Source organism: Photinus pyralis, unplaced genomic scaffold (genome assembly GCF_008802855.1).
Source record: "Photinus pyralis isolate 1611_PpyrPB1 unplaced genomic scaffold, Ppyr1.3 Ppyr1.4_LG4, whole genome shotgun sequence".
Lineage (NCBI taxonomy): Eukaryota > Metazoa > Arthropoda > Insecta > Coleoptera > Lampyridae > Photinus > Photinus pyralis.
The window spans coordinates 21,566,628-21,586,526 of NW_022170511.1; the positions used below are offsets into that span (position 1 = coordinate 21,566,628).

Sequence of the window (19,899 nt, forward strand, 5' to 3'; positions counted from 1 at the left end):
TAAACTTTGCATACCTTATTTTTTACTCGTAGTCCGCATACCTACCTATAATATTTGCCTTCTATTTGTGCACCTACTTATTTACCTATATTTCAGTACAGCATTAAAGTGATATGCGAAGCAGAAGCTATAATTACCTAACTTACTGTCGGTACTGGCTATTACCTCAAGTTGTACAAACAATTATTAGCAGCGATCATATTCAATAAATAACGTACTGAGGGATCTGACGCAGGGGCGGATTTAGGCAGGGGCTATAAGGGCTGCAGCACAGGGCCCCTGCGGGTCGCGGGGGCCCCATGCCTGCCAACCACTACAATAGGGATTAATAAAAACAATAAGATGCTAAACTGCTAAACTTTAAGGCCCTTGTACACGTTCGGCCAACTAGTTGGGCCAACGTGTACAGGACCACTTGGCGGACTTGGCCTACGTTGGTGATTGTCGGCCAGCGTTACTCTACAAACCGAAAGTTGGCGGTTTTTCATTCGCACATCAAAGGATCTTGGCGCGTTTAGAAGACTCACAAACAGCGTTCACACGTTGGCTTTCAACAGTCTTTTTTAAAGGTTATGCTATGCGGCGGTTTCAGTGTTTTTATATCGTTTTTAACTTAGGTAATATGTATTTATCAATTAGGTATTATTTAGCATCCAGCACCTTCTTTTGAGCCATTTTTTTTAAATCACCTTTGTTTGGTGCACCTTTTTATATGAATTGAAAGCGGTGTACAAATCAATTGCCGCGGCTGCTAAAGTCTCCACATCATCCACATCCATAATCTACACTCTACAGGACACTCAAAAAGAATAGTAAATGGCCAATGAAAACTGACAACTGAACGATGACCACCTGGTGACCAAGTCATTGGCCCAACTAATTGGCCTTGGCCCAACGTGTAGTTGTTGGCATTGGCCCAACTTATTTGGGCCAACAACTAGTTAGCCGAACGTGTTCAAGGGCCTTTAGATTTTCAAACTTTATAAATACCCTTTGGCGGGCAATAGTCGGTGTAAATGTAACAGGTACCTACATAGTTACGAGGCGAAACCCTTAGAGCATTATTTTGTACATGTCATGTCATCTACGTTAGAGTTTCTTTTTATGATATATTTCATAACTACAGTAAGGTCGCGGTAATCCGACGTTCCGTGCAATCCGAGGTCCAAAAGAAAAACAAGATACGAAGAATCGTATACGTTTTCAGTAGGGGAATTTTTTGATACTTAGCTCACATTCGGAAACGCAACTTTTAATGCGGCTCATAATCAAAAGCACTGATCCTTGAACTCGTAGGAGTTGATTGAAGAAGCTAGATTTGCGCTGTTTCTTTTCGAGTTAGACGAGATACAGACGGACGGGCAAAACTATCACATAAGGGAAATTTCTTTCAAAACATTCCTCTAAAACACTTGAAAACTCTATTATTCTATTTTCATGTAGTCACCGTGCAGGTAATATTCTACGCTACTCACCCCAAGGCACCGCGTAACGTGTTGAAATTCATACAGGTCTATATAAGGTATTTCTAAAAATAGGTCAGTGGTTTTTCGCCTGCCACTGTGTACAGATCGAGCTTCACTGTTTCTGTGTAATCTGTACTTTTTGAAATTTGAACCCTACTGTATTTCAATATTTTTCATTGTATTTATACTTAGTGCGTTTGCCTTAGACCTGTAATTTTAATAATCATTTTCTGAAGAAATAATAGAAATAGAAATGAAGATGTTTTTCGATAACCCGAAATTCATTAAGTAGAGGGCTCCTTACAAATATTAGCCCAGGACCCCCTGAGACCTCGGTTCGCCTCTGATCTGACGCGATTGCATTTTAGCTGCTTGGAAGGGTTTCCGTCGTAGAATTCTTTACACTTTACCTTTATAACTTCGTGCTTTTATGTGATGTCCGGCTGTCTGTCCGTCTGTTCTTCGTGTAATTCGAGAACGAAAAGAGACAGCGACATCAAATCTTCACCAATCGATTTCGAGAATCAGTGGCATTGAATATGCGCCAGATTAAAAGTCGCGTTTCCGATTGAGAGCTGAATGTCAAAAAATTCCCCTACTAAAAATCGTATGCTTGTCTTGTTGGCATCGTGTGAAATGTAAATCTCGGTTCCTAAGGTTGCGTGTTGTGTAGAAACCAGTTTGGACCTATTGAAAATAACGGTTCTGGTTCTGGCACTTTTATCGGAAAAATATTTATAACGGTTCCGGTCCGGGTTCCGGTTTGAAAAATAATTGCGGTTTCGGTTTTCATATTTTTTTCGGCTCCAACGGGCCGAACCTATTGGAAATACAGTTCTGGTTCATATTTATGACGATTCTAGTTCTAAACATCTAATCATTGTGTTGAATCCTTTTTTTAAATAATGGTTTCTTCGGTTTCAAGTGAAAAATGGATATCAAAACCGAGCTGCTTACTTAATTCAAAATTACAATTGGACTTGGCTAGGAGAGGAGCCTATACCATAGAGTGACTGACCCAAACAGAAAATGTATTGTTATAGTATTGTCATAAATAAAATGTTTATGAGCATTCTTGGATGACATTAGTCCCATTTTTCTTATTCCGCAAATCGTACTCGCACAAAGAAGTGGTTGTAACTAAGAAAAGTCAAAACCAAATATTCAACAAATATATTTTAAGAATGGTAGTGGCTAAATTATCGCCCACCGTTTTCGGATGAGGCGTTTCCAAAAAACCCAGTTTAACTTCTAGCAGTGTGAAGTTCGGAACCGAAAACAGCCATAAAAATCGTTAACAAAATTATGGGTTACGGATCTCAGTAGTTTTTTTAAGGGAAGGAATTACGGTTTCGGTTCTGAAAAAAACAATCTGTTTCGGTACGGTTTCCGGTACTTTTTCGGCCCGGTCCAGCTTCCTGGTAGAAACACTGTTTCAAATTTTCTAATAGATACAACAAAAGATTGTATCTAAAACTGCTCAATAAAAAAAGTCATTCAATTTTAGTGGAAAAAATTACGCATTGTCCACTAGTGTATGATAATTTGATGTTTTCCTCTTTTATATTACTAAAACGTTAACATTAAAATTAATTCTAAAGTTTTTTTTTGAGGGATCGAAATAGCCGTTCCTACTTGGTCTTCCATATTCGAATTATACAGAGTGGCCCAACGAGAAGTATACAGAGGGCTTTTTAGGGTATTAAATTTAGAAATTTCGAAAAATCCTCGAACACGTCAATTTTGTATTCGAGGGGGACAACTTTTGGAATACAAATCACGAATTCAAGTCTTCACCTCTCTACGTAGGGAGCTTAACCCCTAAAATTTTAAATGGAATCCTATGGCAAATGGCACATTATTTGAAATCCAATTTAATCGTGATTACTAATCTGCTTTGCTTTTTAAATTCTATTGATTCGTTTCAGAGAACTGACAGGTTCACTTAAAGTTTAACAAACAAATTGAAGCGTCAAAATAAAATTTTAATACAAGGTGACTTAGATCGCATTTGTTTTGGTTTAGAAAAAACCATTTCAAATACGAATTATCTTCGAAACGAATCAATGGAATTTAAAAAGCAAAGCAGATTAGTAATCACGATTAAATTGACTTTCAAATAATGTGCCGGTTGCCATAGGATTCCATTTAAAATTTTAGGGGTTAAGCTTCGTACGTAGTGAAGACTTGGGTTCGTGATTTGTATTCCAAAAGTTGTCCCCCTCGAATACAAAATTGACGTGTTCAAGGATTTTTCGAAATTTCTAAATTTAATACCCTAAAAGCCCTCTGTATACTTCTCATTGGGCCACTCTGTATATTGAGACTTGTTGGTAAAATCCGGATGGTGTGACCTTTTTAGGTGCAAAAACAGCAATAGCTCTTGTTTCGCCATACCCTTGGACTTTCTTCGCATCTCTAATTTGTTGGAAACGGAATTTTCGACGTATAGCTTTCTGCCACTGCAGAAGATTTTCAACCACCGTGACGTTTGAGGATTCCGTGCGGTAGAGGCACTCATCGGGTAGGTTCCCAGGTGGCGGATAACATAGACGCTGAATAATCGTAAAGTGACTTGTGCTTCGGTGTGAGTAGTGATGGATTATAATGTGACTTGACTCGTCGGGGCCAAAACCCAGATTGGTAGCGACGCAGGTCGTCGTCGCGGACCACCCACCTACGTCAAGGCGTTAACGATCGTGCCGAGGAGGCTGCCCCTTGAATAGCGGGCGACCTTCGACTCGCATTTTCGCACTACTCGTGGGAATCTCGAAGCACCGGCTCGATGGTAAAATCTGGAACCAAGAGAGCCCTGCGCCAAAGCTTAAACGTGTGTCTGAGCAACCCGACATCAGAGACCAAGCGTCACAGATCGGAGGGAAGCACTCCAGGGTCTGGTTTGAGGCAGCCCGTGGGCAAGTCGCTGCGGCGGGGCTCACGGTGACCATTGTTCCATGGTCCACTCGGGGCTGGGCATCACTGAGCCTCAGTCGAAGTGCATTAATGACCTGCATTGAATGCAGTCTTTGACGAAATGGAGCGAAGGCCCTTATTTCCTCGACTGGCAGGGTTCCGGTGGAATCCTCAGGCTGCAATTGTGGCCGAATGCGAGGGCCAGTTGACCTTGGATCAGTTTCGAGCTTTCTGCTGGCTTCTCCGAATTAGGTTTTCATGCAGTTTTTCTAATTCCGTAAGGTAAATACCGGAGTAGTAGGTATAGAACTTGTGCAAGGACACCTGTAATATCATAATGAGGGTCACTCTGTAATTGGACGTAAGCCTGTTGAGAGCCCAGAACAGGAGAGGGATAATAAATAAATAAATAAATAAATAAACAAATAAATAAATAAATAAATAAATAAATTAATTAATTAATTAAGCCCTGACAGTGCCGAGACAATACCCTAGGTTAACCAAGGCGATGGCTGTGTTATACGGGCTCTCGAATGACCCGGACGTCATCTTGTAGCGCATTCAGAGGCAAAATCCTGGTTTCAACACGAGCATATCCTCGCAGTTGGTGTCGATGAGGCATCCTAGTGGAAAGTCCAGCGGCAGAACTGTCAAGCGCACGCGTCAAATTTGTGGCGAAAGACAGTGCTCCGACTGCGCCAGGCAAGGGTCCACCGGAGCAGAGGGACCCAGTTCAATTGCAACGGAGGGAGCTCAATTCTTCGTTATCGACCTTCCAGAGTTGGAACTGTCGCGTAGGCATCACTAGGAGGAGGGGGAAACCTAGTACATCAGTGATGGACGAAGTAACATTCTTTACAGAGCAATTTGTACCACAGTAAGGGAACGACCTGTTTCAAAGGGCGTCAACTTGATGTAAAACAGACAGGGTATGCCTAATACAAGAACCATGCGGTTACAGGAGATGCGTAAGAGGTCTGGGACAGGTGGAGGACTATCTTTATTATAAGAGGGACAGCCAACTGAACCTCAGGACTTGCATTTACGTCGGTAGACGAATCGAGTCTTATCCAATAGCTGATTTCTGTTTCAGGGATCTCACGTAGTTCAGCTAAAAGATGGCACAGGACGGAGCAGGTACTTAGTGGTCTGCTCAGCCTATCTCCCGTAGGTACAACTAGGAAAAGGCTCCATCTACCAGAGAGCTGGCTGAGTTGATAGAGTAGGTACTGTCGAAATGATGGGCTCCCTCTTGTGGTTGGCTGTGATGGAAATGCACACCATGTTTACGTGGGGCAGCACGGGCACGGAACTCGGGGACCACCTTTTGGAGTACTTGCAAACAACTGATTTGAATGTTTTAAGTCAGAGAGTAGCGTAATGTAGGTATATAGGTTTGCATGGGGAATTGCGAACGTCATATTTTGGTTTCAGGGTTTTTAAGAGTGTCAATAGTTTAAAAAAGGCATAACGACTAAAAAAATTGTCATTTATATTTTATATTATAAAGAATTCTAGAATCAAGTCCATTACAGTTTTTTGTGGGTTTCTTACTATTTGAGAAATTTTAATAATAAATGAAACAATTATAATTTCCTCCCAATGCTAAAATACATAGACATTCGTACAATCAAGGTTACATTCATTTTAAATTTAGCTTCTGCTTTCTTTCAAATTTCTGTATAGGCATTGAATAAAAAATTAAGTTTTATTCAATGGTATAGGGAAACCCTGTTACGGTAGGTGGGGCACACGCAAAAAGCAAAAGTTAGAAACCGTGGGTTTCAACAGGATGGTGCACCGGCCCACAACACCAATCGTGCGAGAATAACAATACCGGATAAATTTTCCATATTCCAGGATATTGGTTCGATACGTATCCTCAGTCGACTAGGGGATTGTGCGAGGGTGCACCATCGTGTTAAAACCAACAGTTTTCAACTTCTGATTTCTTTTGTGAGCCGTGCATCCTTGTATTCGTAATAAAAAATGCTACTCGATACTACCTACCTTTTTTATATAGACCATAGAAAATTTCCCCTAATTTGATCATCATCGTATCTTTTATGGTTTCCAAGATCCCCATGATAGACATCCTTCTTTTGGGCACAGTGTATACCATTACTTCTTTCACTTTCACCCTGACTTCTTTCTCAGCCACAGCCAGGTCGGGACTCAGGACGAGGCCCCCGTTTAAGCACGCAGTTGTCGAATAGTCGTCGGACAGGACCAGCATGGCTGGTAGGAGTAAAATTAGCACGCTGACATGTGGCGCCAAGTTTTTTCTTGTGAAGAAAATCAAAATAGAAATTGATTTTAATGAAAGTAAAAAGGTAAATTGACCTAATTTGTAAAAATATAGTAGATTGTATTAAAAATGTAACGTACTAAAATCATTAAACTGTAGAAAACGAATGGGTCCAACGTTGGTCATACTGACGGTTATTTTATGTGTTGACTGTTGAGACGTGAGGTATTATCGGGAAGGGAATTGAAAAAATTGCGGAATATTGTGCGTAAGAGAAGACAAGAACAAGTAAAATATATACTAGTCCAGTCAATAGAGAAAAGTTTAGTCAAAAATTTGGTGTCCAAGGGGTTATGACTGATTCTTATGTATTTTTTGGCGTAGATTCCGAATTTTTAATCTCCCACCAACCTTAGGGGGTGGGAACCCCCCCAAAAATGCAAAAAACCCCAAAATTTCGGCCCAAAATTCAGAATTTTGGAAAAATCTCGCTAAATTTAGATTTTTGGCCTTACCTTAGTTCCAAATTAAAGTACACAAAATTTGCAGGAAAAGTGATATATACACTTTTGGTCTAGGACCAACGGGGGCGGAGATAAGAGGGGGGTCAAAAAAGGGTACTTTGTTGGAAAACGTGAAAAAAACGGAATTTCTCTGAATAACTCGCTAAATGTTGGTTTTAGAGAAAAAACTCAAAGGACCAAAATGAAAGTAGACGAAAAATTACTTCGGAAAGTGCACGTGTGCGGAGCCGATGAAGGGGGGGAGGAGGGGGAGGGGGCGAGCGCAAAACCTCTCTTCCTGGCGCCGCGCGACGGCACTGGCATAAGGCGCTATACGCGCAGTTTCGGGCATCTCTGGCGGCCTCGGTCCCGGTCATAACGGATGCTTCTTTGTCCTTATTTTAGAAAGGGGCCTCTGGCTTCCCCCTCCCTCTTGTTGGTCGTTTGTATGCTTTTTGTGTCCTCTGGAAACCAGTTCAAGATCCCTCTTCAGTGCGTCTGTGTTGTCGCGTCGTGCGCATCACGCTATATTGCTCCGTGCTTATTTACTATTTTTCGGTTAAAAGTTTGTTGTTTTTACCGAAATTTTCTGTAATATCGTGCTCGCGCGCCTGTGCGTTTTGAGTTTGTTCGCTTGCATATATGCTTGCTATACAAATTATCAAAGTCCTCGTGTGAGATCGAAGGGACTTCAGCGCATTTTTGTGTGGCAGATCAGTATTCTATTAGCCACTTTTTAGCGCATTTTTGCAAAAATTTTTTTTTGTAAAAAGTAGCTTTTAATCTCACTTTGCCTGGCTGGCTGGCTGGCTGGCAGTAAATGCGCGCCCGTAGAAAAACGCTTGTAAAAAGACAAGGAGTGTACATGTAACTATCGGGGCCGTGTAATTAAGAACGTTAGGGATGGGGCTACAAGATTTGGAGTCGACGACATCTGGACGCCATCCCCGAGCGTATTATACTAACCTGGAGATTTTTCAGTTTTTATCTATCTTCTTCTACAGTTTTTCTCCGATTGTTTTCAAATTGGTGTCGTCGGGAAGATCTTGTCAACGCGCACAACTCCTGCGTGGCGGAATTTTGTTTTGTTTCCTAGGGGCGAAATAAACCACCTTTTGCGCGGCGCGCTTCGAGGGGTAGTCGACTTTGGGCGCCCAAAAGTTTCTTACAGCGCGAATCGCGGTCTCTCTTTCTCGTGTCACTAATAGAAGGTCGGAACTGTGTATCGACAAAGGGAATGTGGTAACCCCCGACGAGATCTTACTGATGGTGGAGTCAAAACTTCAAACGCGAATTGCGAGTGCACGGTAAGTGAGAAAATGGTACCGACAAAGTGAACGTGGTAGCTTTCGGCAAGATCTTATTGATGGTGGAGTCAATATTGGCTAATAAAACACTGATCTGCCACACAAAAATGCGCTGAAGTCCCTTCGATATCACACGAGGACTTTGATAATTTTTACTCAACCATGAATAAAAGATCTTGTCGAAGGATACCACATTCCCTTTGACGGTACCCACTTCCGATGTCCCGTTCACCCGCAATTCGCGTTTGAAGATTTAACTCCACCATCAGTAAGATCGTGTCGGGGGCTACCACATTCCCTTTGACGGTACCCACTTCAGACGTCCCGTTCACCCGCAATTCGCTTCTATTGGCGACACGAGAAAGAGAGACAGACATTCGAGATTTACGACACGTTAAAACGCGTGACAGAATTCGCAACGGAAGGTAAGCCGACCAGCCAGCCAACCAGCCAGCCAAAGTGAGATTAAAAGCTACTTTTTACAAATATATTTGTAAAAGTAGCTTTTGTAAAAAGTAGCTTTTAATCTCACTTTGGCTGGCTGGTCGGCTGGCTGGCAGCAAATGTGGGCGCGTAGAAGAACTCTTGTAGAAAGGCAACGGGTGTACGTGTATCTACAAGGCCGTGTAATTTGTAAACCTTGGGGACAGGGCTACATGATGTGGGATTGGCGACATCTGGGCGTTATCCACGAGTGTAGTATACTAACGTGAAGGTTTTTCAGTTTTTTCCTATCTTCTACTACAGTTTTGGTCCGATTCTTTTCAAATTGGTGTCGTCGGAAAGATGTTGTAAACGCGCACAACTCCTGCGTTCGGAATTTTGTTTTTTGGCCTAGGGGCGAAATTAACGACCTTTTGCAAGGCGCGCGCGCGCGTCTTCGAGAGGTAGTCAACTTCGGGCACCTTTTACCTTCCGTTGCGAATTCTGTCACGCGTTTTAACGTTTCGTAAATCTCGAATGGCTGTCTCTCTTTCTCGTGTCGCCAATAGAAGCTCGAGCAATGAGAAGTGCCCCCCAAAAATTAAGTACTATCTTGTGGAAGGTTTTTAGCGAGATCCACCAAAATGTGGGTGTAATATAAGTATGCACCGAAAAAGGAAATGTGGTAGCTTCCGACAAGATCTAACTGATGGTGGAGAAAAATCTTCAAACGCGAATTGCGGGTGAACGGGACGTCGGAAGTGGGTACCGTCAAAGAGAATGTGGTATCCTTCGACAAGATCTTTTATTCATGGTTGAGTAAAAAGTGGCTAATAGAATACTGATCTGCCACACAAAAATGCGCTGAAGTCCCTTCGATCTCACACGAGGACTTTGAGGATGAATAATGAGGGGGGGAGGGGGGGGAGACAGAAACACAAGGAGGGAGGAGAGCCAAAATGCGCAACGCAATTGAGCCAGCGTAATGAGTCGCGGCGCCAAGCAGAGCGGTTTTGCGCCCGCCCCCCCCCCCCCCCCCTTCCTCGGCTCCGCACAAGTGCACTTTCCGAAATAATTTTTTGTCTACTTTCATTTTGGTCCTTCGCGTTTTTTCTCTAAAACCAACATTTAGCGAGTTATTCAGAGAAATTCCGTTTTTTTCACGTTTTCCAACAAAGTACCCTTTTTTGACCCCCCTCTTATCTCCGCCCCCGTTGGTCCTAGACCAAAAGTGTATATATCACTTTTCCTGGCAAATTTTGTGTACTTTAATTTTGAACTAAGGTACTTTGGGCCAAAAATCTAAATTTAGCGAGATTTTTCCAAAATTCTGAATTTTGGGCCGAAATTTTGGAGTTTTTTGCATTTTTGGGGGGGTTCCCACCCCCTAAGGTTGGTGGGAGATTAAAAATTCGGAATCTACGCCAAAAAATACATAAGAATCAGTCATAACCTCTTGGACACCAAATTTTTGACTAAACTCCCCTATTTAGGTCTCTATTGACTGGACTATACCTACGACAAATATGAACAAAATGCAAAAGAGAAATACACAAATTAAACATCTCAAATCGTACAATCAAAATTAGATATCAAGTCAAATGCAGTAAATCAACAAGAACGAGACACAAGAGGCATCATTAATACAAGTGAAAAACTTGAACAATCAATTTAGCACAAAAACACATTATACAAATTCAATTTAGGCAAAACAACTCGTAAAACGGTAAATTGCATGTATAGGTAGGTATGTGAAAAACATCAGAAGCATCGTTCCAGTTCAATTAATTTAACAGGGAAAGTACAAGTGCCAAATGCCAGCAGTATTCTTGTTCTATTATCAAACAAGCAAAACCACATTAATTGGTTTCTGATTCCTGCATCGTTGTTGCAGGGACGGACCTAGACAAAAAAATTGGGGGGGCAGACATGACATTTTGCCAACTCAACTGTAAAAATTTCCAACTCAAATTAAGTGGTATTTCCAAGTCTAATAAATCACGTAGAAAATGTAGGATATACCGATATACGGTCTCTAATACTAATTAAAAGCATTACCAAAATACCAACCTTGTGTTGAAGAAGAAGGAAGTGACTTTCCTATTAAAGAGTCCTTTTTTTATAGATTTTGCCGCAATTCCTCATTCCTTCAATAGTCGATTTATTACATTTACGATTTACCTACTTTCGCGGCATTCGCCAACTGGTAATGAAAATTACCAACTCTTGTCAAAATTGCCAACTAGTTAAGTATTGGAGGGGCAGCTAGCCCCCCCCCCTGCCCCCCCATAGGTCCGTCGCTGCGTTGTTGCATAAACAGAGCGTTTCGTATTTTTTTTCCATACTGCCATTCTTTCAAATGTACGGTGTGTTGCTTAACCATAGGGGTACGTCACCACAGTATAAGAATAGGTTGCGGATATTCTATCAGGTGAAATTGGGTGTTGCTTTACTTACCTAAGCAACAATAGTATATTATTATACGAGCATATAAAGTGTGCGATTATGACACGAGGTGAAGTTTGCAACACGAGCCGAAGGCGAGTGTTGTAATTTTTCCGAGTGTCATAATCGCCTTTATATGCAAGTAAAATACGCTATTTTATCTACGACTATTTAATTGAATAGAAAATGCGGCATCTGAATCAGTTTGAAACGTAGCAACTTCATACCGGTAGCGCAATGTACGCCTATGGTTTGCTTTGCGTTCGTTCATTCGTTGACGGTATTTAACCTCAAATCTAATTCAATGTATCGCAATGTACCTAAGTGGCGAACTAAATATGCAATTTATCTTAAGTTCCCAGAAGTCATTAATTCAACACGTAAGATTATTGCTAATATAAATGGTTGTCATTCATTTTTCATTGTTTTAGATTGTGACATAACCTATGGAAGTAAGGTGGATATTTATGTGATGTACCTATGTACAACTATTCTCTAAATCCGATCCCGATGTATCAATTATGCCTGCAGAAATTGTTACACAGCTGCCAAATGGAATACAATATTTTGTTTCGCATACCGGCATACATAATCTAATTTTTCAAAGACTTCGTTACGCTTCTCTGACCTGCATCCAAGAAGTTTCTTCCTCTTTTAGAAACGAAGTTTAAGCAATGAAAGCATAGTTTTATTGCAAATTTAAGGGCAAGAGGTGTTTTTTATTAGTTAACGTACATATTGTAGCCATCTATTTAAGTAATTTGGTCAATGCCTAGTATGTAAGACCTGTTACGAATTATCAATTCTTAAAATCAATCATGCAAAACTATGGTTAAGTGCTACGACAATTTGTATCCTTTATTGTCAACGAGTTTACAATATGTTATTGTTTTGTATCGTGGCACAATTTCGACAATACGACATATGTTGTACGAAACATATTTCTCTTCGTAAAAGGCTGAAACTTATAGGTTATACCTAGCATAATCTTCAAATGGGGCTTCCGATAATCCATTATGCTACAAATAATGCCTTGTGAATATGAAGGTATAGATACTTTAAATACAAACGAAAACCTTATTCATGCTCGTGCAGAATATTTGTATCAGCGAAGGGATCTGTCGTTAAGTAACGTTGCCTGAACTTGCCAATGACTTCAGGTATTTTACAAGTTTATTTCATCCCGTTTTATAAATATCGCACATATCTCGTCATAGGGGTGGATCAAGTTCCTGTATTAATTCTTTTTCAAATAAACCTACAAAGTTAAGCGTACGTAACCCGAAATCTCTCATTTCTAACCTAAGAAATGCTTAATTCAAAACAAAACTGACAGGTAGTACATACGAGATGGGCGGTTCTATTTTTAGTACATATGCAATTATGAACTTATACATATGCAATTATGAGAAATATATAGTGACATAAAGTAGTTGTATATAAGGATTTTAGAGGAACCGATAATAATGCATATCATAATTCCCTAAAATATAGTGACGTTATTTGAGCGTTATTTAATAGTCGTAGATAAAATAGAATAACAGCACGATTACATACCTAAAGTACTATCTACCTACCTGCAGATTGACTTTGGCTACTAATGCCCAGGACTGAAGCCTTTGAATTCCATTAGTTCATAAGTTTGAGGATTAAACAAAAACATACAATGCAAGCAGCCAGATGATTTATTTCTCCCAGCATGAATTAATTACAACAGTATTAGATAGATAATTATAAATGTTCCCAAAAATACTTAACACATCTTAATCTTAATTGTAGTACTTAAATATTGTTGTGTTTAATACAAGAAGTTAAATACTTAACTATAATAAATAATAGTATGTATTGTTTGGATGCATTAGTATTCTATATTCTACCTGCAAAAATTCGCTTCGTTCATATAGGTCATATTTTCTTCTCCTTACGTACCTTCATGAAATTATTGAGCAATCCTGTCAGGAAAGCTTCGTTTTCCCCAAATTCCTTTTAAGTTAGTCCAGGCTGGATCACGTTTCCCCCATGAACCTATTAGTACAGTACGTTTGAGTAATATTTTATATACCTCCTACTGCTCTTTCTGTAACCAGATCTAAAGTGACGGATTTTGTTGAATGAGTGGTATTTTGTGAAACGAACTTAAAAAACACAAGTGAGAAACATTCATATCGTCGATTAGTTTAAAACGAAGTCACTTTATAAGTAGTTACGTCTAAATTAGAGAAAAATAAGTTTGTATTCACCTCTAAAATTTCCCCAGCTATCCGAACGTTTTCCCCATCCACCGTTTAATCCTTTCCAGGCTCTCTTTTCGGCATCATTAGCGTCGGTTTCGGGTAAATTTCCAAATTCGTTATATTGAGGCTCTTGATCTTCCTGTTCGAGAAGCGCTGCCAGTTTAGCTGCGTATTCGTCATCTGAGGAGTATCGTTTTCCCCAACCACCCTAAAATAATAAAAAATGAAATACGGTTAAGTGCCTGTGATATAATTCTACAAGAATGTTATCAGAAACTTCTAACTTTTTGTTCGGTATTGTCGGTTGTGTTTTTGTTCGGGGAGAATCGTGCGCGAATTCGCAACGAACCGCGAGAGCATTAACGTTGAGCGGTGCGAAAAAGTTAAGTCGAACACCTGCAAATGACCGCGGGGTGTTTTTTTTTATTACGTTACAATTCGCGCCGAATCGTGAGAGAGAAATTCGCGTTGAAGTGTGATCGCAGGGTGGATTTGATTTTGTGTTATTCAAATTCGCGTCGACCCGCCAGCGCAGTTCAGTTTTATAGTTTTATATATTGGTGTGACCCTGGGTGTGACACTTGTCTTGTGAGAACTTCTTCTATTTTGGAGAGGTTTCGTGCTGATAAGGTAGCAAATTTGATTACGTGTAAGAACAATAGCGGAAGTTTTAAACGCAAAATTAAAATTTTTAGTGACGTTCACTCACAAAGGCTAGTTTACGGTTTACAAGCTATTACGTTAAATACGAACAATAGTGGAACCTTAAACCTACAAAGATAAAAGCAGTAGGACTTTAAACATAGTTGCGACATGGGAACGGCAGCCAAATGTGTCAGTTGTCGTAAGGAAAGGACGAACGACATATACCAACAAATACGAACTTTAACTTAGGGGAATTTTCAACAAACGGAGATCGACGGTAAGTCAAGCTAATACTATAGTTTTTCAACATAGTTCGGCCAAAATAATTATAAAACGAAATATGAGTTGTGAAAGTGATCACGTAGGGGCTTATTGCATTTAGTTTATTACGCAACCGAATCCAATGAATTTCAATCATGAGAAGGGGATTCTCTATGGAGAATATCGAGGAAATTATATTTTTTATTTAATATACTCATTCATTTAGTAAAATTTGAGTTTTTATTAGCGCCCATATTGACCGGCGATTTCCTATGTTAGTGGAGGTCGAATAGAATCAGCTTTTAAAGAGCATTTAAAAATTAGTTTATATCATATCATTATATCATTTTCATAAAATAAATAGGTCCGTTCCACATGAAACTTGTTTAGGAAAGAAAAAAATGAAAATAATAAATATGGGAGTCGGTGCCGCCCCTAAAATTTTAAATTTACAAATGAATAAAATGATAACGATACAGAAATGAATGACTGTAACCATTAATATTCTAGAACGTTTCACGTTCAAATAAAAAGCGTGGCGCTTCGGGAAACACGTGCAAATGCGAATTATGAAAATGATAAAATATTACCTTTGAAATTGTTCATCTAATAGCGGATTATGCAAATGTAACATTGGTAGCACTTGCATGAGCAGTTACTCTTAATTATTTAAAAAAAGTCATAAAACAAACCTGAAGATTTTGCCATGCGCGCTTATCGTTGTAAGGGTAGTAGAGGGGATAGGAGGAATCTCTTTTGCCCCAACCTCCTTGCAAATTTGACCATGCGCGCTTTCCCCAACTGTGTAGATTTCTGTTCCAGTCTTTTTTCAACATACTCGATTCCAACTGAAAAAGACAATCGTTATTCGAATTTGGAATAGCAAATTAATATATGAATGAAGGCTTGATTTCATGCTGTTCTAGTAGTAGGAACCTATAGCATTTTTGTGTCAGAACCGCTAGTACGACCAAACACAGGTCTTTGATTTGACATTTATTCTTATTCTGTTCCAAAATTGATGGTTGCTTCTTATTTTCCATTAGCCATTCTGTTTAACAAATAGGAACCTGTACCTATTTAACACACTAACTTGAAAAATGTATTTCAAAGTCGTTATTTTACTAAGCCTATATATCAACTAATTAACATTAACGCATTTTTTGTTTGTCTGTCTGTCTAGTTGTTCGTAAGAAATGTTGCGGTTATGATAGAATTTCTAAACCGATCAGGGATTTGATGCGACTATACGGCTCGTAGGGTTTATTATCTTGTATTCGTGAATTTGATACATCATTCGGCGGAAACAAGATAGTTGCACACTCGAGGGCTTGACCACGCAATTAATTTAGCTTTCTAATTAGTAATTACAAATAAAAATCACGTACGATATTCATCATGTAATTTTTGGGCGCATTCGTACAACTTTACAACTCGCCGACATTCCCTTACGTTGATTATGCTGTAAAACTGCCTTAATATTCGTGGCACAATTACACTGACCATAATTTAAACGATACGTATTCTTCGATGTGTCGTGCTTTAAGAAAGCACGTTTTAAAATTCATCATCATACCTAATGTGCACGTAACATCTTTCAACGTGAATATGCCGCTTTAAGTTTGGCTTATCGTGAGTAGCGCAATAACATTGTTCACAAATTAAATGTTTGAGAAGGTTGTGTGTGTTAATAGGCGGCACTTTAATCGAACGATAAATTACACTGTAATTACACTAAAAGCAGTGATAGAAAGCTATTCAAAACGGAGAGTGTCGAAGAATGAAGTATATATTTCCTATTTTTTGTTGTGTAATTGCAATGTTCACAATTAAAGACTTTGGAAATGTTACGCGTTAGACGATGTTAACCGTAAAAACTACAATATTGATTACTTTTGGCCCTTGTAAATAAACAAAAAAGCGGTTTTATCCCACCAATAGTAATTATAATGTTCTGCCACTAGAGGTCTCACTGTTAATCTGAGTCGCGAATTGGATAAACTATACCAATTCCCTTCGCGGCTGTGTCTCACGTCCCAGCACATAAAAATAACTGCCAAATTACGTTAAACTCACCCCTTACGGCAATACAATACACAGATTAAATTCTTCTCCAGAAAGTTCGGCAATAAACGATCCACTTAGCTATAATATCATGAATACAATTAATTAATCCTCAACGCAGGTAATTGAATGGCAAATACGTAAAAACGCTTTTTGTTTACAAATAGGTTACGATAATACCCACAGGGTATTTACGTGATGGACTTTAAAATGCAATCGATGATCGTTAAATTTAATACAAACAAATTTCTATAATTGTTTTACATAGGTACTTATATAAACCTTTGTGTTCAGTGTGTTTTATAAGTGTAAGTTTATCAAAAACAAAAAATTGACTGTAAAGGCATGCACTGATTACCATTTCAGAATAACTCATCTCTTCATCGGCAAGTTATCTGTCGTTGTAGTTATGTTAAACTGTAGTTGACTACATTGTAGGATTGTTTGTTAGGGTGCTTGAGACGAAAAAGGTCTACCCCGAATGCCTTTGCAACGGTGCACTTGAAAACGAGCGTTAGGCTATTAAATAGAAAAAAACAGAGGTAAGTAATTGTTGTGTTAAGTTACGTAGTTGGACAATGTTTGATTTATGTTTAAATAACCGCATTAGAATTTGTTTTCATGTGAAATATTTCAATTTTTAAAGTAAATCTGGTGGGTTTTTACGAATAAACACAAAGTGAGATCGTTTCGTTTGAATTTGTATTTCAGTATTTGCTTTCCCTTTTAGAAATTCGTGTAGATACGTAATTGCTTGTTTTAATTTTATCGCTTTTGTAAATTACTCAATTTAGAAAACGTGCTAGAAGTAAGATACATCTGGTCGATTTTTGCGTGATAAAGAAAAGGTTATATTTGGTCGTTTGCAATAAGAAGTTTTATTGTTAGGTGAAATTTAATTAATGTACGTGTGGTTTTGATTTTCTCAGCGTAAGTGAGGACGCGGAGCTCGTTGTGTCGAAGGGCGTTATTCAGGTCTAATTGTGATTGGCGGTTTATATGAAAATTAATAAAGAAGGAGATTATTTTATGGTGGAAGTGGTGGATTCTTTAAATACGGGAGACAACGTTTAAACTGGGTGACGGTTTGAGTGCGTGATATTTGTTATGCGGCTCTATGTGTATAATAAAGTTGTGTAGAAGAAATTTAGTAAACGTATTGAGAGATTTAAGTGGAAGTTACTAAATTGACAAGATGAAAATGGTGTGTAAGTAGAAATGAATGTAAAATGGAGAGCTCAATTTTTAGTACAGGGAGTTACACTTACAGACTTACACTATACACATGCGAAATAAAGCTGTCATCCGAGTTTGATGTATTTTATAAATAATTTGACAAAACTCGACTTTTTTTCCCAAATATATTCATCTAGATATGTATAGGCTCAAATCAATCAAAGTATGCAAAATACAGATTGAATGAAATTTTCACAAGACTTGTTGACGTTTTAATTTGCAGCCATCAGCTCTATAAATACCTATACGCACACAAATTGATGGATAAAATTTCGACGGCTAAATTGCACTGTAAATATTTAGGATTCGCTCTGTAAAGTGTCTGTCATTTTACTCATTAGTATAAATTGGCGAGAAAATCTCTATGCAAGCCATGGTGCCATGATGCACGCCTAGAGGCGGCTACTATAGATGATTGGATAGTTTCTCATTTCTCAAATAATAAATTATCCGTTTAAACATTTGGTCCAATTATTCTATAATGGGTACGCTATTGTTAATTGTAGCCACTTTCTCTGTTCGTGCGTGCGCCCGAGGTCTAAACTACTCCTACAGATTTCAATACAGGGTCTTTCTTTTAAAGGGACAATTAGCCTTATGGGAAAGTAGAAAAGATCGCTTATAAAAATGTACAGGGTGTCCCATTAACAATGGTCACAGGCCATATCTATGGAACCGTTAATTGCATAGCTTCGAGAAAAAAATTTTGTTAATAATAATAATAATAATAATAATAATAATAATAAACCCTGTGGGTTCGGGGATAGAATAGGCCCACTCTCGCCCTAGAGATCGTAAAAGGCGATCAATGGGCACTAAAGGTGACAAATCCAACCACCTTTAGTACTTACCTACCCACTTAACTTTCCAACTCCCACGCCCATGTTCCCGACTCTCCTACATATACACAACACGCAGGTGGATATTTGCTTACGCGAATATCTTGAAGAGTGACGCCTTCACGTGTTCCTAGTCACCCCGTATTCTCATGAAAATGGAGTTTAAACAAAGCCTCGGAAAAATGCCGCTACCTGAGGAGCGTCAGGGCACGTCTGGAGCTATCGCTGGGCGTTGCAGCATGCGAGCCGATAGTGACGAGTTGGTGATCAGGCGGCCGCTCGTCGGGATACCCGAAACCTTTACAGCCGAAAGAAGACCACGAAGACGACAACGACCACTTGAAGAGGACCACCAAGAAGAAACCTTTGTGCCTGCTTCTCAACCGCTTGTGGATGGGACCAGCGCAAAGGAAACCTCCAAAAGACGTATGAAATGGGACGAAGGGACGAATCGCTTCATTTTCGGTACGTATCTGGAGATCAAGAAGATGGAAACGGACAGGACAGCATACAGAGGTAAACTATATCACGCGTTCATTACACAATACCCACATTTAGCACACTTAACAGAACAACGCATTGCAGACCAACGTAGAGTTATTATTAAAAATACACTCCTTACATTAGACACACAGGAACAAATCAGGCACGAAATTGAAGCACTACTCAACACAAACAACACACTCGCCGTACAAGATAATACATCCGTTCTAAACAACTCTGAAATACAGACATTTGCGACACTGCAGCCATCGATAGATACAAATAATCACACGAACCAAACACTCACATCCCTTCAAAAAGAATTCGACAATGCATTGTTAGAATTCTCAAACACTGACCCAACACAAAGACCACGAATACCTAAACAAAGTCACACTACAAAATTACGCACACTTTCACAAACATTAAATGACCACATTTTACCAAATTACATTAATGATAACACAAGCTTACATCGACTACACTTTGTTGTGTATTGCGGTGCGGTTGCAGTTTCTAGATGTAACGGTGCAAGAATCGCAATAAACAAACAACAGCACACAACAAAAAAACGCTCACCCCCGGCCTGGGCAAAACGCCTGATAAATCGCATCGATGACATCAGACGTGACTTGGGTCGGATTACACAATACATACAAGGAACTCGTTCTTCAAAACTAACACGACAAGTACAAAACATAACTACAAAACTAAACAATCACACCACACGAGAACAAAATACAAACTATAACGAACATAGAGATACACTGACACAAAAACTATCAATATACACAAACCGTCTAAAACGCTATAGGGAAACTGCAGATAGAAA

At 39.2% G+C, this 19,899-nt stretch overlaps 1 protein-coding gene and 1 long non-coding RNA gene across 2 annotated transcripts; both read right to left on the reverse strand.

Annotated features, from left to right (window-relative positions):
* Positions 1-11,887: 11,887 nt before the first annotated feature.
* On the reverse strand, positions 11,888-12,835 carry LOC116167890. The gene is made up of 2 exons (XR_004144667.1): positions 12,382-12,835; positions 11,888-12,324 (listed from the first exon to the last, which is right to left on the reverse strand). It is a non-coding gene; the product is annotated as an uncharacterized LOC116167890 (long non-coding RNA).
* Positions 12,836-13,519: 684 nt separating this feature from the next.
* On the reverse strand, positions 13,520-15,842 carry LOC116169003 (prothoracicostatic peptide). The gene is made up of 3 exons (XM_031485034.1): positions 15,834-15,842; positions 15,138-15,293; positions 13,520-13,747 (listed from the first exon to the last, which is right to left on the reverse strand). Exons 1-3 carry the CDS (start codon positions 15,840-15,842, stop codon positions 13,520-13,522), a joined length of 393 nt encoding a protein of 130 aa, XP_031340894.1.
* Between the last annotated feature and the right edge of the window lie 4,057 nt (positions 15,843-19,899).

Excerpts from the sequence above, each read along its gene's own strand:
- LOC116169003 (XM_031485034.1), bottom strand. Across the intron at positions 13,748-15,137 it reads GCGCATGGCAAAATCTTCAG|GGTGGTTGGGGAAAACGATA; the intron begins GTTTGTTTTATG and ends TTATTATTTTAG.